The sequence below is a fragment of the Eschrichtius robustus genome, chromosome 20, assembly GCF_028021215.1.
Source record: "Eschrichtius robustus isolate mEscRob2 chromosome 20, mEscRob2.pri, whole genome shotgun sequence".
Lineage (NCBI taxonomy): Eukaryota > Metazoa > Chordata > Mammalia > Artiodactyla > Eschrichtiidae > Eschrichtius > Eschrichtius robustus.
In genome coordinates this window covers 16,334,189-16,358,851 of record NC_090843.1, presented here as the reverse complement: position 1 = coordinate 16,358,851, position 24,663 = coordinate 16,334,189, and the positions used below count along the sequence as shown (strand labels likewise).

Genomic DNA, 24,663 nt, shown 5'->3' with positions numbered 1-24,663 from the left:
GGTGTGTTCTATTCATATTTTTTGTAAAATCTTGCATATGTAATAATTCTTGCATATGTAATAATGCAAGAATTATTGCATTATGTAATAATGTATGTAATAATTCTCATGGGTATGTGTATTCCTTTACCTAAACTTGCATATGTAATATGTATATGTAATAATTCTCATGGGTATGTATATATGTAATAATTCTCATGTGTATGTCTATTCTTTTACCTAAACTTGTGTTACATTTTTTCAACTTACAAAAGCCAGTTTTTTTGTTCATATAGAGAAAAACCCCTCAGGGTGAAAAGAACTGTGGGTCTGGAATTGAGAAAACGATATGCGATTCATGGCTCTGCAGGCTTTTCTGTCAATTTGCTGGGTGATTTTGAACAAGTCATCTTACCTCTGGGCCTCAGGCTCTTGGGGTCTCAAGGGCTGCAAACGGGTGAATGTGTCAAAGGGAGAGACGTCAGTTTGCTCTTGCCCTTCCCCACCGCCAATTGGAGAAGTTTTTCCTTTAGCTGATTAATAATGTGGAAGTCCGTGTAAGGATTTCTTTGGGGGGGCAAAAAGGGAGGTCTGCAGTTAAAAACAAGCTTGAAAAACTTTGCCCTGGAAGAAAGCTCGAGAAGTTTGGCAAAAGGCACATTCAGTAGCCACTTTGAAAGTCCCTGTCGTCAACCCTAAATCTGTTTGCTGATGGGATTCTTGGATAGAGGGAACCCAGGTCTGTGAGAACTGCTGATGATTCCAAACCCCTGCTTTAGCCACTGCACGTGATAAACTCCTCCAGGTTCAACCTGGGCTGAAGCCACCTGCAAGGGGCAGGTTTGACCAACTCCTTGGGGAGGTGGAAGAGGAGGGGAGTGTGGTGCCTCCATTCTGGGACTCCTACAAATTGAGAATAGACCACACTCTCCTGGGAGATTCCTGAAGGCTGTGGGAGTGGGCTGGACCAAGTTTCTTCTGGAGTTCCCCTTGAGCTTTGGGATTCCAAGAGGTTACCGGGTTTTGGTGCTGAAGGTGCTTGCTTGTAGAGAGCCTGGCATGCCCTGGGGAGCTTACATTTAAATGAATGCAAATGTAGAGACTGAGGCAGAAGAGAAGACATTTAAAATTAGCTTTAATTTTTTTTTTTAGCTTATAAAACGAATTCAGCTTTTTGTGGGGAAAAAAAAAAAAATCAAGGACATTCCCTGGCCATCCAGTGGTTAGGACTCAGCGCTTTCACTGCAGTGGCCAAGGTTCAATCCCTGGTCAGGGAACTAAGATCCCACAAGCTGCATGGCACGGCTGGAAAAAAAAAAAAAAAGTCAAGCAGTACAGAAATAGAATAATGTAGAAAGTACAAGTCCCTTGTAGTCTTGTACTTAAAGATAACCACTGTTGACAGTTACTCCAGAATTTTTTTCCTATGTATTTGTCACCGTATATAATGATTTATCATTATTGTTGTTTCTCAAGCAGAATCATCCACAATAGGATCATTGTCACTTAATATACCGTGGGCATCTTTTTATATCAGTGCATGGCCTTCCATTACTATTTATGCCAAGAGCTGTAATTCTAGCCAGAAGGCATATTGCTATATGGATATACCTGAATTTTCTTAACCAATTCCCTGTTGGTAGACATTGGGATCACCCCCAATTATCTGCTACTACAGATAAAGCGGCAGGGGACATCCTTGTTCATTATTATGCACCTTTGTTCAAGTGTTTCTGCAGGCTGAATTTCTTAAACTAAAGCTGCTGGGTCAAAGGACATGAATATTTTAAATTTAAATTTTAATAGGTTTTCCAAATTGTCCTCCAAAATGGTGGGACCAATTTGCCTTCCTACCAAGACAGGCTGGAAGCAAGGGCTGGTGACAGCACCACCACCTGCTGTTTATACCCACAAGATATGAGCTCAGGAGAAAAGTAGCAGAATTGGACAGTTGAATGCCAAGGAGGTCACCAAAAGCGTGCTGCTGGGCTGGGCCTCAAACAGAGCTTGGTGTGGGCTTGCCTCTTTTCTATACTGAATGAGTCAGATGGGAGGTGGGGCCTGTGCTGATAAAATTTTCCAGAACTTGAGATGCAACATTTGAATCGAATTATTAGTTAGGCCATTAGGAAGAAATGGACATGTGTGCAATATTTGAGGGGTCTTGGGCCCTGGGATGTTAGGCTTCCTAGAGTATTAGTCAGCTTGTTGATGCTTTCTGCTTGGAATATATACTTCCAGGGCTGGCGGCAGCTTGAAAATCATCTAATCTAATACCGTTTGTTTTACAGAGAAGCAAAAAGGGAGGTCCTGAGAGGTGAAGTGACTTGCCCAAGATAACACAACTAGTTTAGTGGCATTGGTGGGGTCTAGCCCTGGGGGCTCCTGTCTCCTGGCCAGTGATTCTTCACTGTATCCTGTAGAGACCAAGGACCCTCTCTCATCTGACCCTGAGGCGGGTAGGGGTGTGGGGGGGACGGGCATCCTAGTGCAGGAAGTGATTTGCATGAAGGTAAGGAGGAAGGAAACCAGCATTTACTGAGCATCTGCTATGCCATCTGTGGTTCTTTCATCTATGTTATCTCATTTAATCCTAACAACTGCTGAGGTAAGTATTCCGCCCATATTTGGGAGCATGGGGAGAAGGAAGGTCTCCAGCGCTTGGCTGATGTGGCTGGGTTACACCTGTTAAATAGGAGGGAACAATTATAAGTTCTCGAATAGGGATGTGACAGAGACTCAAAGAGTCACTGGACCTTAGAGAGAGCACCAGAGAGATGAAGGGACGTGCCTGAGGTCACACAGCCAGTGGAGCCGTAAAAGTGGTTTTAGACCTGAGGTCTCCTGTCTGCTGTCCCACCACCATGCTTCCCCCACCACATCCACTGTTACACAATAATAGTGTTCATCGTTTTACTCCCCCTGCCCTCAGGGTGTTTTCCAGGGGCTGGGTGTTAATTTTAGATAATAACTACACAGAAGACAGGACTCTGTCCTTTTTCTGCAGTGTTCAGCATAAAACATGGCGACTTAATTATCCCAGCTGGAGATGATAACAAGACATGATCTGGCTTCACTTACAAGGGCAGGGCCTACTGGCTGAAGAAAGGTCAGTGAAAGGGCATGGCCCGTGGTCAGTACATTTGAGCTTTGTCCAAGGGGATCCACTTGCTCAGGGCGAAATCCTTCCTGCCTTTCGGTCACGTCCCTCATGCCAGTGGGTCAGCAAGTCCTCAGAGAACATCTAGGGTCTAACCATGCCACGGATACCACTACCATCCAAATCCAACCCCCTGCCCTCTGCTGCCTGGATGGTTGTAACGCTTCCTAACTGGTCTCTTTCTGGTCTTGTTCCCCTACTGTCTGCCCTCCTTTCGCGGCCAGGATGATCTACTTCTGCTCACCTCTGCTTACAGCCCACCAGCGGCTTCCCACCACACGGAGAATGACAGCCACACTCCCTACCATGGCTACTGCTTCCCAGTATTATGGTCTCTGACTGCGTTTCCAACCGCCTCTCTCTATCTCCCTCCTCTTCCCTCTCTCTTCCTGCTGTTTCTTTAAGAGGCTGAGGACCATCTAGCTGTTGTGGATTCTTTCCGGAATACTCGTCCCCTAGATCTTCCCATGACTCACTCCTTCATATCATTTTGAAATGTCACTCAGGGAGGCCTTTCTTTTTTTTTTTTTTTTTTAAACAATGGTTTCATGAGCAGTGATGGGGGGCCTCTGTGTTTTGTTTTGTTTTTTAAATTTATTTATTTTTATTTATTTATGGCTGTGTTGGGTCTTCGCTTCTGTGCGAGGGCTTTCTCTAGTTGCGGCAAGCGGGGGCCACTCCTCATCGCGGTGCGCGGGCCTCTCACCATCGCGGCCTCTCTTGTTACGGAGCACAGGCTCCAGACTCGCAGACTCAGCAATTGTGGCTCAAGGGCCCAGTCGCTCCGCAGCATGCGGGATCTTCCCAGACCAGGGCTCGAACCCATGTACCCTGCATTGGCAGGCACTGTGCCACCAGGGAAGCCCAGGCCTTTCTTTAAAGGAGACACCCTCCCCTTACCGATGCTTTGTCCTGCTTTATATTCTTAATGCCTTTGCCACTGTTTGAAATGGTACTTGTTCGTTGTGTATGTTTTGGCTTTCTGTTGAGCATGTTTGATTTTCACTAAACTCTCAGCTGCACAAGAGTAAGGGGGTTGTTTAGTTCATCAGTGTGTCTCCAGTGCTTAGCAGAGTGCCAGACACACGTAGGTACTCAGTGAATATTTGTTGAGTAAGTGAGTGGATGAATGAATGCCAACACCATTGTTAGTAGAAAAGTATAAAAGAAAAGTAAACACTTTTCTGTTATCCATAGGTGGGTTAACCATTACAAAATGGTTAGGCTGGCTTTTTTCAATCATGCAGAGTATTTCGGAACAATGTTCCTCAAAATCATGTCATATATGCTATGGAAATGCAAATCCATTTTGTATTATTAGCTTCTCAGGGCTGCTGTAACTGGGTGGCTTAAAACAACAGAAATTTATTCTCTCTGGAATCTAGAAATCTAAAATCAGTGTGTCAACAGGGCCATGCTCCCTCTGAGACGCTGGATGGACTCCTTCCTCTTGTCTTCCTAGCTTCTGGTGGTAGCTGGCAACTCTTCACGTTCCTTGTGTTCCAGCTGCATCACTCCAATCTCTGCCTCTGTCTTTATACGGCAGCGTTCTCCCTGTCTGTCTTCACGTGGTGTTTTCCTCTTATGAGGAAAACATCAATCATATTGGATTAGCACCCACCCTAATGACCCCATCTTGATTACATCTGCAAAGACCCTATTTCCCAATAAGGTCATAGTTGTAGGTACTGGGGGTTAGGACTTCAGCATATCTTTCTGGGGGACACAGTTCAACCCATAACACATTTTAATATTGGTCGAGGCAAATTGTACACAAACGGCTTCCGATGTAAAGTACCATATTTAATTGGCTCTGATGCACTTTTTTTTTAAAACATTTGAAAATCCCTGAAATCAGCATGCCTCCTGTACGGTAGCTTGGACTCCCTACTGCTTTGGGCGATGGTTACTGAAGCTTTCTGCTCAGAGCACAGAGGTATGTGTTACCTTGAATCCCACCTTCCTGTCTTCTTCCCCTTCCTTGGATTACTGAGCTGCTGCTGCATGTAAATGAAAGAACAAAAATAAAATAAACTTTCTTAACAGCTTGTTCTAGAGAAACCACTTGTTGCATCCATAGCACAGTTAGCCTATGTTTTGTTCTTGGATGACTCACCCAGCCAGGTGACTGCAATGGAAGATCAGGCACTGCCTGAGTCACCCAGTGTCCCCATGGACCTATTTGAGAAGTCACTAGTCAAAGGTCAGTGGCGGGGCTGGAGACCCAGGCCAGAACTCCTCCCTGCAGATAGTAAGAGAGATGTGCATGGTGTTTGCGGTATGGATACCCCTCCCTCCCCACTGAACACCTTTCCCTCTGACAGAGCCCTCTCCTGGAGTCCCCTGGCCTCACTAGGGTGGCCCGTTCCTGTGTTCTGACATCCTGTCTAATTGGACAGCATATCCTCAAAATAGCTCTCATTGACGCATTATGACTTCCACTGGTTCCAACTCCCTTCCTTGTTCCCTTTTTTTTCTCCATTTTCCCCACCCTTTGTCTCTCTTCTGGTTCTGTGAATTGGGCTGATGTGTCAAACCACAGCCTTCTACTTCTACTTTCCAGGCAAAGTTCTTTTCTGGTCTTGTCTATGTTTTCTAATCGGCCTTCTCTTCTTGGCCATCCCTCCTAGATTATATTTTTGATCCCCTGCCTTAGCTGCTTGGGCCTCAGGATAAAAACAGCAACAATAAAAACAATAGCAACCGTAGCAGCAGCAGCCTTTATTGAGAACTTTCTGTCTTGCCAGCTGTTGTGCTCGGAGTGTGACAGGGATTGGTTGCTTTATAACTACACTGGGAGGACCAGGGCCAGTCCTCCTGTTGCCTCGCTCTGGCTAAGCTGTCCAAGAAAATGGGTGGTAGGGGTTGTTAATTTGTTTCAGTGGCAAAGTTCTGATGAAGATCCTTGATTCTCCAGCAGAGCCGAGTCTGGGCCTCCGAGGCTGAGCAGGAACATAGGCCTTATGAATGACTGGAAACAGAGGCCCAAACTCCTTCCACATGTTTGGGGGGAGGGGTGGCCTCGGAGCAATGGCTCATTGAATCAGCATGGCCCAGGAGCAGAGATTTCTGATGAGTCAGTCACTTTCAGCCACTGCATTCCGGGGAACCTGCCCTTGGTCGCAGGTCTTGGTGGGGGGCATCCCAGGAAGCGGGTGGGTGGGGGGAATCACTGGTGCTCATGAAATCAACCTGTGATTCATTAAAAAGGAGAGGTAAGGGGAGCTGGGTAACTGTGACTCTCCAGCCATGACTTCCTAAAGAACAAGTCCCAGCAGCTCATATCATCTTCTGGGGTCAGGGACTGCCCGTTCACTGCAGGGGGTCCTGCTGTTGTTTATTTCACATCTGGTAAGGCTTTCTTTCGTGGCTATGAGTCAAGGACTCATGGGGAAATGCTAATTTGAGAATGAATGGATGGCTAAATGGATAGACTGGGAAAAGTTTTCAGAAAATAATTAGACAGCGCCCACACCTCCCACGGCCCTCTTCTCTCTTCTGACTCTTCCCGCGATCTCGTGCTTCTCCTCTCCCTACCGAAAATCCATGTCACTTAGGTCCAGAATTACTCCCCTGGATGTAGATTCTCATGGAAACTTCAAGAAGGGATGCCTAAAATAGTGCAGGCTATGCTTCTCTCAGAACTCTTCCAATAAGGCAGTAAAGGGGGGATGAGTTCCCATCTGGCTGAGAAAAGAGCAGTTGTGAGATAACAGATGGCCAGGCAGCCCACGTAGGCAGAGGCCTTCTGGATGCATTGCTGGTTCTGAACATTCAGGCATTCTGAATCTGGCAGCTCTGGGAAGACTGGCTACTTTTCTTCCATTAAAGACAGTACATGGCTGAGGGCCACCCCAACTCAGAGGTGGCCTTGGTGCCTTAGGGCCAGGTCTGGAACCACTGCCGTAATTTCCACCTCGCAGTCCTTGTATCACGCGCTTAGGTTGGAGTCAGTCAGAGGCTGGAGCCCCAGAGGTTACTCAGGGACTTACAGTAGCATATCACTTGCAGAATTTTAGGGTTGGGAAAGGCCTTTTTTAAAATAAATTTATTTATTTATTTTTGGCTGCATTGGGTCTTTGTTGCTGCGCCCGGGCTTTCTCTAATTGCGGCGAGCAGGGGCTATTCTTCGTGGCAGTGCGCGGGCTTCTCAATGCGGTGGATTCTCTTGTTGCAGAACACGGGCTCTAGGCGCGCGGGCTTCAGTAGTTGTGGCACGTGGGCTTAGTTGCTCCGCAGCATGTGGGATCTTCCTGGACCAGGGATCGAACCCATGTCCCCTTCATTGGCAGGCGGATTCTTGACCACTGCGCCACCAGGGAAGTCCTGGGAAAGGCCTTTGAAGTTAGACAGACTCAGGGCTCTGAAGAAATGTGGGGCTTCCAGAAGGTGCTTCAAGAATTCCACGTATAATCTAGTGTTTTGTGGAGAACAATGAAAATTTAAATTGCCCAAGGAACAGTTTCAACACATTTGCGTGTTTTATATTGGAATTCTATGCATAATTTGGAGAAATGAGCTCAGTTGCTTAAAAAACAAAACAAAGTTGATCTAGTCCAATACCTCTCAATTTGCTCTAATATATATTTATTGAGCATCTCCTTTGAGCAAGGACTGAGGCTGGGCTGGGCAGGACAGGCCTCAAGAGGCTTAAAATCTATTGAGTGGCAGTGCTGTTAAGGCAGATACATAAATAATTATAAGTTGGGAATATTGGAGTGAAGAAACGGAGGCTGAGAGGAATTAAATGAATCATCCAAGGCTATATTATTAGTGGGTGACTCAGTTAGGACCACAGTCTACTGACTGTGTGTGTACCTTTTCTGTTAGGTCACTCTGCCCTGAGATGGATACTGTTAAAGTGCAATTTTCAAAGAGTTAAAAGTATGATTCTCATACAACTATAAAATGAACATGTGTCAAAGATTTCATCCAACTTAATCAGGGAACCAGTAAGATGTTGACTAGTTCAAAAGAGAATTCACGTAAGGGAGTTATAGTCGGTCAGTCAAAGGAATGCTGAAATCAGTTACCTAACAGATTCAAAATTGGTTAATGTTCTACAAGGCAATAAACCTTAACCTTTGGGGGTTACCTTTTCTACCGGACAGAAATCATTTATGTTGCTGTTGGATAAGAATCATATACGTTGTTCTCCACTGTTGTTGGTTTTCTACAGGTCAACCTCTATTCTTACAGAATCATAAGATAGAAGTCAAACAAAGGTACACATCCCTGGAAAATCAGATAATCCCTAAGCATGGTGGGTCTACTAGTCAACCCTTTGCATTACCTTGAAAGGACACCCAGTACTCCCTTTGCCTATTTCCACATTTTAGATAATTTTTCTTAACAATATTTTGTGTACGTGTGTACACACGCATTTGCTGGGTGGTTGTTTTCTTGTTTTGTTTTTTTTTGCCCCAGATGTTGAAAGGGAGTTCAGCCAAGCTGTTATAAAAGAGACTGAGACAGCTCCGTAAGAAGTTTCAGGGACACTGGGAAAACATCCCAGTGATGAGGTTGATTTCCCCCAAATATATTTGCTGGTCTTACGAACTGGGGGCAAGGGACCACTTTAGAAAATTGGATAAAGTAATTGTCAGGATAATTGGGTCATAGTAGGAATGGGTCTCCCTCATTCTGCTCTTTGCACAGTCGTCCCTCGGGATCTGTGGGAGATTGATTCCAGGCTTCCCTGACCACCAAAATCCAAGGATGCTCAAGTCCCTTATAGAAATAGTTTAGTGTTTGCATATAACCTTTGCACATCCTCTTGTATTCTATAAATCATCTCTAGATTACTTACAATACAATGTGAATGCTATGTAAATAGTTGTAAATCCAATGTAAATGCTATGTAAATAGTTGCTGGCACGTGGCAAATTCAACTTTTGCTTTTTGGAACTTTCTGGAATTTTTTTTCCTGAATATTTCCAACCTGTGGTTGTTTGAGTCTGCGGATGCAGAACCCACGGATATGGAGGGCTGACTGTACTGCAAAAGGCCTTCCTGGGGCACTGGAGGTTTACCTGACTGAGGCCAGGAAGGCTAAGCTGGGGGAAGGAGGGAGGATGGGGGCTTCTGTCCAGGCAAATGTCTGGGCCTTGCTTCCTGGTTGGGCTTCTCAGGGCTCTTTTCATGCCTCTGGTTGTCTCTGCTCCTCCCTGCAGCTTTTTCTCTGTCCTTTGACAGTACGAAGACTGTTCACACTTGAGTGGCATTTTGTAGTGTACCCAGTGCTTCTCCTTTATCTCACTGACTTCTTTGCACAAATCCTGTGAGACAGATATTATCACTTCATGGAGATAAACTAACTTGACCAAGGTCATGACACCTAGTAAGAAGCGCATTCAGAATTCAAATACAGGTCTTCCAGCTCCAAAATTCCATGTTCTTCCAGCTTATATCAGTCAACTTTTTCTAATATTTCTGCGGTTTTCCCTAAAGCATTCTATATACTTGGATCCCAAGATATATGTATTGGGAAGCTTGAGAAGATTTCAGAAGATTTGCTTTCCCCTGGCAGGCCAGTAGGACACTGCCATGGCGGTCACCCCCCACCCCCATATTTAGACTGTATGTTAATGTTAGTGCATCCGGGCTCTGAATTCCCTGTGTAGCGGCTGTGACTAAGTCACTAGAATAATTGGAGAGAGGGTACGTTGCCATGGCTCTGGGCCTGAGATTTTCATTTGTACAATGTAAGTGTCAAATCAGTTGTTAATTAAAGCCTTTCCATCATTTATGATCTGACACTTGCTCCATCACTTGCCGTCACAGTGACCTCATCAGTTGAGGGCTGTGACGAGTTTCTCCCGACCTTCCTCATTCTCCTTCTCCCTTACCAAACAGCCTGTGTTTGGTAAATGTCTATGGGATGGTTAAGGTGTATTTTGTGTGCATCTGAGAGCTGTAAACCTGGGCATTTGGGAAAGCTGGGAAAGGATGGGGGCAGACCAGGTACTTCGTCATGTCAAATGAGATACTAATGCCTCTGTCTCTCTGTTGCAGGGCCCAACATCTGTGCCACACGAGGCGTGAGCTCCTGCCAGCAATGTCTGGCTGTGAGTCCCATGTGTGCCTGGTGCTCAGACGAGGTAAGGAGCAGATATCTGACTTTATTGCTTCCCTAGACTTAGCTGCTTTTGTGTAGAGACAGACCCATGGGGATATCTCCTTCCTCCGAAGTATACAAGCCCCTTGTCCCTTCTGAGCAAAACTAGGGAGAAGCCTTCCCATTGATGGGCGTCGAAGGGAGCTGTCAGGGGCTGTTGCTGGGAATGCCATCCAGAGTGTATCGCGTGGCCCCGGCCTTAGGCAGAGTGGTTAGGCCTGCTGGCCTCTCTGTAGCCATTGCCATCCTTTACCACACTTTGCTTGATTTTTGTTGGGGTGCAACACCCCGAGAAGCAGGGCCTCGGGTCTCAAAAAGGGAGGCACGAGAGGGTTATAGGTACAGAGGGGATGCTGGCTTATGAATATTCCAGAAGTTTTAAAAGGCAAATAAGAGAGGGATCTTGCACTTGTGTGGGGGGCTGTTTCGACAGAGGATCTTTTCTCTTCCCTTTTCCTGTCTGATGACTGGACCCCCATGGCTTTACATTTTCCCCTTTCTTTCTCCTCTTCCTCTCCTTCCTTCCTTCTCTTGGGAAGGTATCAATGAAAGAAAGAGCTGGGCCAATTTGGTGAGGCTGGGAGGGTGACAGGAAAGGGTTAGCTGTGTCTAGGCAGAGGATTTGTTGTGTCTGGGGCCCTAGGGAATGAGTGTGTCTGAGGGAATGGCTGTGTTTGTGGCTGGGATGGGAGTTTGGAGCTGGCAAGAGCTGGGGGGTGAGTGTGGCTGGAGAAGGTCCAGTGATTACGGAGTCTGGGGCTGAGCCATGGGCCTGGTCCCCGGCAGGTGGTTACCTGAACTCCTGGCCTGGCTGCGTGTCAGCTACCTGAGGCGCCCTCTCTGTCCCTGCCCTCCGCAGCTCTGTGACTGCTCTAACTCATTCTCTCTGCTTCTCTTCCCAATCTGCTGAGTTTCCTAAAAAGGCAACCTCCCTGGAAGGCTGGTGCGGGGTGGGAGAGGGGGGAGTGGGAGCCGAGAGGCTGTGTTTATCCCTCAACGAGAGGACAGCCAGAATGACAGAGTCCAGCCCAGCACACTGCTTTGGCCTCTGAGCAGTTCAGCACGAGAACTGCTTCCAGAGGCAGCTGCCCAACATCTGGGCCACATTGACTTCATTTAGCAAACGAAATATTCCCTGGGGCTGGGAGTTGGGGGTGGGGCTGGGTTGAGTGAGCCCTTCCCCTCCACCCCCGCAGGTTCTCCACCCCTCTGTGCTGAACTGGCTGCTCAAGTGTGATGTGGCCTCCTCCCTTCTCATTTGCTGTATGCTCCTTCCCTTGGTCACCATCATGATATTATTAAGCTTCTTTTACGAGGAAGTTGGAATTCTGCAGCTGAATCCTCGAAGAAGGGAGAGCTGGATGGGGAGGGCGCCTCATTGGATTGGATGGCCTGTAGCTGGTTGGAGCGGAGGGGTAGCCAGGGCAGAAGCCCTAGTATCACTCAAAAGATGCTCCCCCCTCTTCAACCCAAAGCAAAACAAAATGGAGAAACTGTGGTTCAGAGGAGTCTGGGATTCTTGGAATATCTGTCACCTGTCTTGATCTGCATAGGAACAAGCCAGGTAACAGGCCTGCTGAGGCCATGCTGAGGCCTGACCAGACAAAGCCCTTAGGTCATGTGACCAGAATTTGGAGATATATGTAGAATATTTATTGATGGCCACGGTGAATTTTTTCCCATGGGGCATACCAAGGTGGGAGGAGGGAAGAAGGAGGGTGGGAAAGGTACCAGGTAGGATCAAAATATAATGTAGGACTAGCCTAGGGATGAGGGATGGAGTCAGAGAGAAGATGGGTGTATCCAGGACCAAAGAAAACTAATGAGAGGAGATAGATGGTCCAATAAGATATTTTCTAGGAGGATGGAATTTAAAAAGGAAAGTGTTTTTTTTGTTTGTTTTTGGTTTTTTTGAGTGATAAAGTCAGATTTATTGCACTGGATTGAATCAGTGGACAGGACCTAGGGAGGGGGAGGGGGACACAGGAAGTTAGTGAAGCATCCTCCTGGCCTTTGCTGAGTTCTCAGCACCCTGGGGAAGTGGGAGGGCCAAGGGCTTAGTGAATGACTACAATTATCTCTCTAAGAGGGGAGGAGGGATAGCAGAGGAGACCAGTGTGAGTTATCATTTGTCAACCAGGGAGAAATGGGAGGTGGGAATCCCGGACTGAAACTTGAACAGGACTGCTGTTTTTTTCCTGAGGGCTTCCCCTGCACTGACCAAGTTTAACTGCTGAAAGTGTCTTGGCTGTTGATCTTAAAAACCAAAAGTGAACCATCTGGGCCGTTTTGCATGTGATTTGTTGAATAATCAACCCTGGAGAGCCCTCTTCTCCTGCCTCTCCTACCTTGGCTGTTACAGGCAGAGTTGGCAGTGCCTGGAAAAACAACTGGTTGGGCTCAGCTTTCCCTGGTCCTGGAGGACAGCAGCTCTGGGTGTGGATAGCAAGCCCTTGGCTGGGTAATAGGAAAACATAGCCAACGCGGATGAGCGCAGAGTTTTGGGCTCATCTGCATAGGGTGTGTTCTTGGGGGACTGGATACTGTTACGGGTTGGGGTGGTGTGCTGTCTCTGGACTGTGAATCTAGCAGAGAGGCTGGCTTCACAGAGAGGTTCAACTTGTGGTCTTGGCCTTGGTGGCATCATGTTGGGATCTAGAACCTTCCAAATTTGCCTGCTGGTAAGAATCACCTAGGGTGCTTGTTAAATATAAAGGTTTCCAGGATGGACCCTGAACCTATTGCATCAGAATGGGTTGTTACAATAGCAAGTTTGGCAAATATTGTTAATTGAAGGGGCTGATCATTGGGGTCATGATGGGTGGAGCTGGAGTTAAGGTTGCCAGATAAAATACAGGACACCCCAGTTAAATTTGAATCAAACAACAAATACTTTTAGTATAAGTATATCCTAAATATTTACCAAATTTGGCAACCCTAATGTGGAGAGAAATACTAGGAATTCTTCTATAGTCCTGAGTGCACATCAGAAGGTAGACCTGCTCACACTCAGCCTGACATCCATGGATAAAACAAGAAGAATGGGTTTGGATCCCACAAAGAAGAAGACTCTAATAGGACTTACTTCTCATTTTCTTCTCTGCCTTTTTGGTGGGGGGAGGTTTAGGCCGCTGTTTAATTCCTTTTTAGTCACTAATATAATTTCATTCTCACTTCTCTGCTGCTTTTTCTTTCTTCCTATTTTTTTTCTTAATCTGGAGGGCAAACTCTCATCTTGAGTGTTGTGCCCCAATTTGTTATCATAAAAAAAAGGTATAATATTAAAAGTGCTCCTCCCTCTGTAAACAGTGGGGTGTGAGTATCAATAACCATAAACTAAAATGCTTTCCTTTTCCTCTCCTTTCTGTCCCCTCCACACCTCTCTCCCTGTATGTTCAAGTGATTTCTTGTCCTTACCAGATGTCAATCAAGAAAGCAATCTTAATATTTTTGGATTGGAGGCATTTGTTAGCACTTGGGGGAAAAAAAATGTACCACGACCTATTGTTCCTTGTCCTCCAAGAAAGAGTATGCAATAATAGCAGTAGTCAGAATGGTAATAGTAGAAAAGAGTCACCTATTTGAATTTATTTGTTTATATCAGATCAAAAGGATTTGAGTATTTTTGACTTTCGTTGAGATTTTTATATTTTGAAAGCATTTCCCATTCACAGTGTTATTTTATCCCCTGACCAACCCTGTGAAGTAAGTAGAATAATGACAGTTATTCATGCTGTACTTTCCCAGTTTCTAAAATGGGATTAATGGAGAATGGGACTAGGCGCTGAATTCCCGCCAGGAGAGGGCGGGAATTCAGCTCACACCGCACGTGGGTTGGGACCTCCCGCTGCTGTGCTCTGGCTCTTCCCCTGGGTCTTGGATATCTTTGCCCTTTTTGTGTAACATCTGGTTTCACTGGGAACTGGAACTTGAACACTCCTCCCCCACCTCCTTCCAGCTTTCTCTCTGAGTAACCTGGACACATTCCTTTTACCTTCTCAGCCTGGGTTATTAAGAAAGGAACGTGGCCCAGATGTGTTGAGGTCAGTGCCTTGGTGTCCTTCTGGGACAGCAGGCTCTCAGGGAGAGCGTGGCTGAGGAGCAGGCCTGTTATGTTCCTGACCCCTGATGTCAGCGACCAGAGAGGGAGGGAAGGAGACAGTTTTTGTTTCTTAGTGTTTAGATTTCTTCGGAAATTCATAACAAACCATAAGCTCTGTCAGCAAGGCTTGGCACTTCAAACTTTCTTCTAATAAACACCACCACGTTAGGAAACAGGGGTCAGGAAACCCCCTCCAAGATATTCTCTCCCTTCACCGATGCAGCCTGAAGATACATGATGGCCTTGCTGTTCTCCTTGTTTCCTGGTCTCCCCCTTCCCTCTCTCTCCTTCAGCATCTGTCTTAGTCCTGGAAAGGATCAGCAACTCAGGGCATCTCGATCCATCCAATCATTGCCTTTTTTGGAAGGTTTTCTCTCCGGGGTTTTGTGGGACCCTGGAATCAGAGATACAGTAGGGAGTTTTTTGAGCAAGAAAGAGACTGCTTCCTGAGAGAAAAGGGTTGGGAGAGATGGACAGAAGCAGCAAGAATTGGGGCACAAAAACGTTAAGTGTTCGTGAGTTCTCTCTTCAGCCATTCTGTCCCTGGCAGAGGGACCTGGCTGGGTGAGGGGAGGGGATTTTCATCTCTCTGAGGAGTTCTGATGTCCTGTTGGGATCTTCTGAACCAGGAAGATTAAGTCTCATGTACCATTTCCCATTGCTGATGCCGTTTCTCTACCTCAGACCTGTGAAGAGGAAGAAGGAAGCTGCTGGCTTCTGGAAGCTCTTTCCACATCTTGCCTGGGCTAGGGTGGTCCTCATGCCATTTGTCTTAGCCCGTTCAGGCTGCTGTAGCAAAAATACCACAGACAGGGTGGCTAAACAACAAACATTTATTTCTTACAGTTCTGGAGGCTAGTAAGTCCAAGATCAAGGTAGCAGCAAATTCAGTGTCATAGATGGCCATTTCCTCACCGTGTCCTCCCATGGTGGAAGGGGCCAGGGAGGTGTCTGGGGCCTTCTTTTAAAATAAGGGCACAATCCCATTCATGAGGGCTCCACCTCATGACCTGTCACCTCCCAAGACCCCACCTCCTAATACCACCACCTTGGAGATTAGGGTTTAATATATGAATTCTGGGGGGACACACATTTAGTCTGTAGTACTGTTGGTGTTGTTCATGGTCCTATCCACATGGGGAAGGCTTTCCGCCTATCAGAGGAGGGCTGGGCAGGAGTGGGAGAGGGACTTCGAGCATCCGGAGGGGTTTAAGCTACAGAGTCCTGAGTTTTTGAGTATGGATGTCTCCTTGTGGCCCAATCCCTCTCCTGGAAACATGGCTTCCAGTCACCTGAGGGGCTGAGGAGGCAGAATGTTATCTATCCTTCCCACACCTCCCGTATCCCCATCTTGCATCCTGTTCCCTAGCTGGTGCATTCTCAGGTGTGGCTCTTCCCGGGGCTGTTTCTTCTACATTCCTGCTTCTCTGCCTTGATTCCCACTCTACACAGAATGTAATACAACTTACCGTTTTATGAGGATAATTACAGTCAGGCAATCCAGTCAGCATCTCACTTCTGCCACTTCTTCGCTCTGTAGCTTTGGGCAAAATACTTAATTTCTCCAAACCTTCAATTTCTTACTTGTAAGATTGGGTTCCTCATTTGTGAAACCTCCAAGCCTCAGGTTTGTAATTTGTAAAATAATAATAATTCCAGCATTACAGAACTGTAATCAGGAGGATTGCAATGATCCATGTAAAGTGCTTCCTGTGGTGCCTGACATGCAGTGAGTACTCCATAAATGTTAACGCTAGTTGTTCTGGGATATTGGTATGGGTTATTCAGCTGACTTCTGGAAGTGGTTGTGAGAGGGGGTGGGTAGGGATGCGGGGGATTGTGGGGTTGAAGGCCTAGATATTTCGAAATAGGTCCAAGGAGGGGTTTTCTAGCTTTCCAGGCAGTTCCCCCAGCCTGGCAAGAAGCCCTTATGGGCTCGCGCCCACACAGTGCTGGCTAAGTTTGCTGAATGTCAGAGCAGGAAGGGACTGAAAACACCATGTCATCTAACCCCTTTAACAGGGGTGAACAGGTGAGGAAACTGAGGCTCAGTGGAGTGAAATGACTTATCTGAGGTCACAGGCTAGTTAGTGGCAGACCTAGGATTGAACCCATTTCCTGATTTCTAGTGTTCATTCCAATGCAGCATGTCCCCCGTTCAGTACTCAGGTGGAAACACACACCGAGCCCCAGAGGGCTGTGGGATACACACCGGGGTGTTTGGAAGGGCACTCAGTCTGCCATTTGGCCAGGGTGAGGAAGGAAGCTGAAAGTGATAGGACAGGCTCTGGTCAGTGGCTTGATATCATGGGATTTGCCTAAGCTTGTGAAGTTTATTCATAATTAATTTATCCAGGAACTATTTATAGAACATCTTACAATAACAGCTAAGATTTATTGAGCACTTACCCTATGGCAGGCACCGTGCTATGTGTTTTACACGCACTGTCTTATATGGTCCTGCAGAACATCCCTGTGAAGGTGGGGCTATTATTATTTTCATGTTATAGATGAGGAAACGAAGCCTGGAGAGTTTAGGTGACTCGCCCTAGTAACCAGCTAGTAAGAGGCAATGCTGAGATATAGTCTCAGCCAATCTGTGCTCTTAGCCCCTACTCTCTGCTGTTTCCCCATATCCTCCCCCCATCACTTAGTCGTCAGTTTCGCGTTGTGTGCTGGGAATAGAGGGGAAATGAGACACACATAGTCCCTGCCCTCGTGGATCTCACACCCCAGCCAGTGTTTTAACACAGTGCCTTCCAAACTGTTTTGACCCTGGCCGACAGAAAGACATACATTGTGTATCATTATTTATTATACATATTATACCCTACTCCCCAACATATAAACCTTTCCCGGGACTTCCCTGGTGGTCCAGTGGGTAAGACTCCACGCTCCCAACGCAGGGGGCCCGGGGTTTGATCCATGGTGGGGGAACTAGATCCCGCATGTTGCAACTAAGAAGCCCACCTGCTGCAGTGAAGATCCCTTGTGCCGCAACTAAGACCTGGCGCAGCCAAAATAAATGAATAAAATAAATAAAAACTAAATATTAAAAAAAAGAAGCTTAAAAAAGATTTAAACTTAAAAACTTAAAAAATAAATAAATAAACCTTTCCCAAAACAATATTTACTTTTACCACTTATATACTTTGATACTTTCTATTCTATTATGTTGCATTTTAATAAATTGGTGGTTGAGACCTACTACATTGATTTTTGAGACCCACAGGTGGGTTGCATTTTACAGTTTGAAGAACACTGGTCCAACAGGCATCTTATTGTACTGCCCCTCTTCCTACCTACCAATCCATGAACAGGCACTCACCCAACCTTTCTGATGCCTCAGTCTCCCCCTTCTGTACAACAGGCCTAGGGGCTATGTTAGGAAGGACCACACGAGTTCATTTATGTTGGTTTAGCTCCAAAGTGCCGGGTGAGCTCTAGGCTGCTGGGATGTGGCAGAGCCTGCAGGAAGCAGAGAACCACCGTAGCTCTGATCACAGGACTTCCTCTCGTCTTACAGGCTCTGCCTCCGGGCTCGCCCCGCTGTAACCTGAAGGAGAATCTGTTGAAGGATGACTGCGCCCTGGAGTCCATCGAGTTCCCCATCAGCGAGGCCAGAATCCTGGAGGCCAGGCCCCTCAGTGACAAGGGCTCTGGAGACAGCTCCCAGATCACTCAAGTCAGTCCCCAGAGGATTGCGCTCCGGCTACGGCCAGGTAGGGATCCTGCAGAAGTAGCTCACAGTGGAATTGGGGTGGGAAGAGAAGGATGTGGAGGGAAGTGTGGGCAGGAGAATGGAGGAAAGTGGAAGGCTTTGGGACTTGAAGTCAGAAGATCTGAGTTTGAATCTTGACTCTTCCATATATTAGCTATTTGACTTTGGGCAAGTTACTCCACCCTTCTAACTTAGTAGGTACACAAAAAATGTTTGTTTCTTCTTTCCCCCAATGCCTGTTTTACCCAGCATATAGCTTTCTATTGAGGCTCAAGTGAGTATAAGATGAGAAAGCAACTTGTAAGCTCCTTTTCCATGTAAGATTGGGGCAGGGCATGCATGGGGGCAGAGAAAATAGAGGCAGGAGACCTTCAGAGGGAGGAAGGATTAGGCTAAGAGACAGGCTTTTTAAAAAAAAATTATTTTTGGCTCCATTGGGTCTTTGTGCTGCGTGCGGGCTTTCTCTAGTTGCGGCGAGCGGGGTCTACTCTTCGTTGCAGTGCACGGGTTTCTCATTGCGGTGGCTTTTCTTGTTGCAGAGCATGGGCTCTCGACATGCGGGCTTCAGTAGTTGTGGCACATGGGCTCAGTAGTTGTGGCTTACCAGCTCTAGAGCGCAGGCTCAGTAGTTGTGGCTCACGGGCTTAGTTGCTCCGCGGCATGTGGGATCTGCCCGGACCAGGGATTGAATCTGTCCGTGTCCCCTGCAGTGACAGGCGGATTTTTAACCACTGCACCACCAGGGAAGTCCAGAGACAGGTTTTCTGAAGCACTCATTTTGACTTTTCAATTAAGTCAAGAATTTAAGAAAGTACCTTCTACGTGCAAGGCATGTATTGGTTACTATGGGATTCAGAAAAGGGTGGGACATAGTTCCTGCCTTTTACAGAGTCTGAAGTGTAATAACTGCCAACACTTCTGTGACTCAGGGTGGTAGACCCTTGGGACCCAGAGGATTAGACAGATGAGGATTTAGAGAGGGTGGAGACTTTTAGAATGGAAAAGAAGAGGTTAAAAATGGGAGGGTCAAGAGGTTGGAAGAGGAATAGAATTGCAAGGAGAGAGGAAAAGGGACCAGGGCTTTCAAGTTTGGTTTGATTAAAAAGTTACTTCAGGGAATTCCCTGGAGGTCCAGTGGTTAAGACTTGGCGCTTTCACTGCCGGGTCCCGGGTTCAATCCCTGGTCGGGGAACTAAGATCCCGCAAGACGAGTGGCGCGGCAAAAAAAAAAAAAAAGAAAAAAAAAAAAGTTATTTCATCCCAGCTGTGTCCAAATCTACTTAAGTTTTAGAGGGAGAAGAGGAGAAGAATTAACGTCCTTCTGCCTTGCAGATGATTCGAAGAATTTCTCCGTCCAAGTTCGGCAGGTGGAGGATTACCCTGTGGACATCTACTACTTAATGGACCTGTCTTACTCTATGAAGGACGATCTGTGGAGCATCCAGAACCTGGGGACCAAGCTGGCCTCCCAGATGCGTAAGCTCACCAGTAACCTGCGGATTGGCTTCGGGGCCTTTGTGGACAAGCCCGTTTCACCATACATGTACATCTCCCCACCAGAAGCCCTCAAAAACCCCTGCTATGAGTAAGTCTCTCTTCTAGAAGCCAGGGCAGCATCTCTCCCCATTGCCCCAGACAAATCCAAGTCCTGCTTCCTCTTTCTAGTCTAGGGTAGCTTTGTTGGCTGCCTTCTGGCCAAATCGTATCTCCTCTCTACCATGGTCTCCCTGTCTGGCAAATGGGCCAACCCATTGATCTGGAGTGTTGTATTAATAGAGCCCAAGGCTGTTTGGAGACCTAGAAAGGAAATCCATCAGCTTCTTGGTCTAGGCCACGAATAAATAGTGTAAGTAGATAGAGGAGTTATGATTTCAGAATGATTGATTCCATTGCTGTCGTCATCATTGTCCTCGTTATCCAGAATATGAGTCCTGCAGGGTTAAAATGCAAGGAATTAAGTCCTAGAGGAATAGGAAAGAGTGGAAATGATATTTGTTGAACCCTCTAATAGCATAAATTGATGTGTCCCTCTGTTGAGAGTTTGACTTACAACTGAATGGCTTATTTATTTGTTGGAGACTGTGCAAATCCATGGATTATAATTTAAAATGATGGTTACCGAGCCTGACAAGGTATGAATTTACATTTTAGATTCGAGAGTTATATGATGTGCCTTTTTAACCTTCTGTCTGGATTGTAAGGTTCCCCAGAAATTGTGTCAGCCATCAATTAAACAAATAAACCACTGGGCTGGGGACAGAAATGCTCCTGTTTGGCACAGATCTTTCAATTTATTGATAGTTCAGGGACATTAAGTTATTGATGAACTTTTGCTTTGTTGTTGTGTTAATGTTACTTTAGAGAAGTGCTAAGTATAAAGTGATAGCAACAACAACTAGAGCCTCACTCTGATCTAAAAGCTTTACATCTATTAACTCATTTAAGCCTCACAACTCTTATGAGATATGTGTTATCATGTCCCCATTTCTTTATAGGTTAGGTATAGAGAAGCTTGCCTAGGGTTCCATGACTAGTAAGTCAAGGAGCTGGAATTTGAACCCAGGCAGTCTGGTTCCACAGTTCACTCCCTTATCCTCTGATCTAGCTGAAGATTAGGTCAATGTGATGCCTAGGTAATTTGAAGGGTTTGGAGTCTAAACTGTCTGGGTAATAGTAGTTGTATAGAACTCGCCTGGGCATTCCACTGTCTATATCTGTCCCCCTCTTTTCCCTCCCACTCCCCATGCAGCCTTTTCCATCAGATGTCTGCTTAAATTATTCCTTCCCTCCCCAGTATGAAGACCACCTGTTTGCCTATGTTTGGCTACAAACATGTGCTGACGCTAACTGACCAGGTGACCCGTTTCAATGAGGAGGTGAAGAAGCAGAGTGTGTCACGAAACCGAGATGCCCCAGAGGGTGGCTTTGATGCCATCATGCAGGCTACCGTCTGTGATGTGAGTTTGGAGGGCATGGAGTGCCAGGTGTGGGTGGTGCAGATCAAAATGGGGCAGGAAGTGGCTCAACTGTGGGGATTTCTATGTGAAATACGAGATAGGAACTAAGCAGAGCTTTGTACAATATGAGCAATAAGTTGCTCCTGATAAGCAACCTCTGCTTGTATCCGCTCCCTGGCCAGAGCTGATACTTTTTTGAACCTCAGTGGTCCCAGATGTTTTCTGGGGAGAGGATCTTCTCTGGAAGTGTATCAGAGTCAAGGCTGGGTTCACCTAACCTCAGCAAAGTGGGCAGATGTCTAGATGGGATTTCTTCTAGCCCAACCCAGCTCTGCAGATGCAGATGGGTTTCTAGATGGGCCATGTGATTATCATTGAAGAAGTTCGATTTGGAGTTGAAGTAGGTGTCTTTCAGCTGCTTGAACTAATGAGCCCTGAGACTGTTTTCCTAAGAGAACAGAAACCCCTGACTTGGAAAACTCCAGCTTATGTTCCAAGGACTAGGACTGAGGCCCTTCTCCAAGACAACTTGTCTAGCCCTTCAGATGGGGAGCTCCTTGGGTCTTTGTTTTGTACCAGTGACATGGCTAAAGTCGCTGTCTCTTTTGCCTTTTTATTTTTATTTTTTTTAACAGGAGAAGATTGGCTGGAGGAATGATGCCTCCCACTTGCTGGTGTTTACCACTGATGCCAAGACCCATATAGCGCTGGATGGAAGGCTGGCAGGCATTGTCCAGCCCAATGATGGGCAGTGTCATGTGGGCAGTGACAACCATTATGCTGCCTCCACTACCATGGTGAGATTCTCGGTACCACCTATGGTTCCTATTCACTATGGCCAGGACTGCCCTAACCCAGGCAGAGTCTTTGTGTGAATATGAAAATGGCAGCCCTTCCTCTGGGCAAGGCTCAGGGCTCTTTTCAGCTCGCCCTCACCTTTCCCACCTACTGGACACCCTCACTCACCTTTCCCACCTACTGGACACCCTCATCCAGGGTACCACCTGTACAGCCATTAGAGGTGGTCCTGACTGTGGTCGGTGTTACCTCTGCCTCCAGCACCAGCAGCATCATCATGGCATCCAGAATGGACCCAGAGGACTTTTGCAGGTCCAGCTGGAAAGCAGGCCATCCTGTCGACTGTGCATGGATTAGCCCCTTCTTGGAATATCATGCTCTCTTGTGGTTATTGGAAGAAGACAGAGGAAAAAGAGACAAAGATCATCAAAATCATAGAAAGCCAGTCCTGTGAGGAAACGTTAAAGGGCTCAGAGTCATTTAGCTGGAATAAAAGAAGGCTAAAGGATGGTTTAGCTGATACATGAGAAGACTTATTTTTTAATTTATTTTTTATTGAGGTAACATTGGTTTATAACATTATATAAGTCTCATGGGTACAACATAATATTTCTACTTCGGTGTACGCTACAGCATGCTCACCACCAAAAATTTAGTTTCCATCTGTCACCATACAGCTGATCCCCTTTACCCATTTCTCCCTCTCCCTCACCCCTTCCCCTCTGGTAATCACTGCTCTGTATGAGAAGACTTCTTATAAGTTGTTTTCTGTATAAGTTGTTTTTATTTAACCGTAGAAGGTTAAATAAGAGGAGAGGAGTTTACATTGAAACAGGAGAAATTGCAGTAAACCATAAAGAAAACGTAGAGCCCTGCAGAATGCTGATACTCTGAGTATCTAGAGGGAGGTGTGAACTCTTCATTCCTTAAAGACAATATAGCAACTACCTCATCTAGGTGGCTTAAAGGTACATCTGTGAAAAGGAACCTGAGTTGCATGATCTCATGAGCTCCCTGAAAGGTCTAGGATTCCAGGGACATGTTCATAATTTACCATCACCCCCATTTTGGCTTGAATTCTTTGGTGTCAGCCATATACAGGTTGAGCACTACCAGGCAATGGGCGAGTCTGTAACGATTGACACCTAGTCTATGCAGGGCCTCACCAGGGGCCAAGGGAGATAACAAGACTATATAAGGTCCCACCCTTAGGGAGATTTTGGTTTAGTCAAGGAGGTGTGGTACCAATAACAGAAGATGCATGATTACTGCTAACTGGATAGAATAGTTGATGAGGATTTTAGGTATTCAAAAGAGAAAAGCTCATCGTGAACTGGGATGATCAGGGAAGGCCTCCTGGAGAAGGTGGGACCTGAGCTGGGTCCTAAGGAAGGAGGAGGATTACCAAAAAGAAGGCCACTCGAGGTGGGAGAAAGACAGTGGGCCAGCTCAGTGGTAAGTAGAAGGGGAAGAGAGGTGAATGATTGGAAAGGAAGGTTGAGACCACATGGTGAAGGATTGCAAGCAACAACCCAAGGCATTTGTCAGTAGCTGCAAAATGAGAGGAAGCTTCAAAACAATGAGGTCTGGCAGTACCTGACCCATGGAAGCTGCGCCTTGGTACGAATGCATTGAATTTGAGTAGGAAGACAGAGGTGCTTCGTTTCGACACTACCAGCCTGTACCTCTTTATCTATCCTTAGAGTTCACAACTGGGTTTGTGTTTGCCTCACATTGTCATGGGGTGAAAAGGTTTAAATCCCACTACTGTCAGGGCCATGCCCCAAATCACCCAAGTCCTAAGGCTTAGAATCCATGGATGTATGTGAATAGACTTCTTAACTAACCTCCACATCCTCTCTTTTCATAGGATTATCCCTCTCTGGGGCTGATGACCGAGAAGCTGTCCCAGAAAAACATCAATTTGATCTTCGCAGTGACTGAAAATGTAGTCAATCTCTACCAGGTGACTATGCCTTTGGGGCCTCCTGGAGTGGGAGTGGGGCCTGTGATGGGTGGCCTTGTCTCAGGGAACCAGCCCACACCAGCTTTGGCCATGGTCCCTAAGTGGGAAAGACACAGGAGCTAATGATTCCTCTCGACGGTCTCTCTCCTCCAACCTTGAACCTAGCAGGATGGGTGTGTTGATGCTTGCAGTAGTGGAGGGGAGTAATTCAGTGGGGAGAGGGGTGTGAGAGGTTCTCTATAATTTTGCTCAGTGCTGAAAAAGTGCTAGATGTATTCCTGGCAGTGACAAGTAAAATATCCCATCCTTCCCTCAAGTTTCATTTCAAGACCCTCAGTCTGATTTGGGGAGGGCTTTTGGAGACCACCAGCTTCATCAGTCATCCCCGGACATCTTTGTCTTCCTTTCTAGAACTATAGTGAGCTCATCCCAGGAACCACAGTGGGGGTTCTGTCTACTGATTCCAGCAATGTCCTCCAGCTCATTGTTGATGCTTACGGGGTAAGTGTCTTACACTGGGAATGGGCCTGCTAAGAGTCCACTTCACTTGGCATTACCCAGGAGGGCTCAGACTTGGGAGTCCTGGCTGCAAGTCCACCATGCAGCTTTCACTGCCTTCCTCTTATTCTTCCAGAGGCCAGGAAGTGATAGCCAGCCCTGGGAGGAACGCAGCCTTCTGAGATAGAAATGGCTCAGAAAGGAATGCCAAGGAGGCTTAGGAACAATGGGGGAAGAGCTTAGAGAAGGTGGAAGAGAAAGAGAGGATGGGGATGGTGATGAGGAAGAGCAGGGCCCTGAAATTGAGGGGGGGCGGGTGCAGAGTGACAGAGATCTGGGCTCCAAGAATAGAGAAAAGAGGGAGC

At 46.5% G+C, this 24,663-nt stretch overlaps 1 protein-coding gene across 1 annotated transcript in view; it reads left to right on the top strand.

The window, feature by feature from the left end:
- Positions 1-24,663, top strand: part of ITGB3 (integrin subunit beta 3) — a 47,864-nt gene that overhangs the window by 5,224 nt on the left and 17,977 nt on the right. The window contains exons 2-8 of the mRNA XM_068530459.1: positions 10,154-10,239; positions 17,885-18,080; positions 19,412-19,664; positions 20,874-21,036; positions 21,672-21,833; positions 23,705-23,800; positions 24,212-24,301. Of these exons, the coding sequence (XP_068386560.1) occupies positions 10,154-10,239; positions 17,885-18,080; positions 19,412-19,664; positions 20,874-21,036; positions 21,672-21,833; positions 23,705-23,800; positions 24,212-24,301 (1,046 nt within the window). The remainder of the gene's footprint in view (positions 1-10,153; positions 10,240-17,884; positions 18,081-19,411; positions 19,665-20,873; positions 21,037-21,671; positions 21,834-23,704; positions 23,801-24,211; positions 24,302-24,663) is intronic.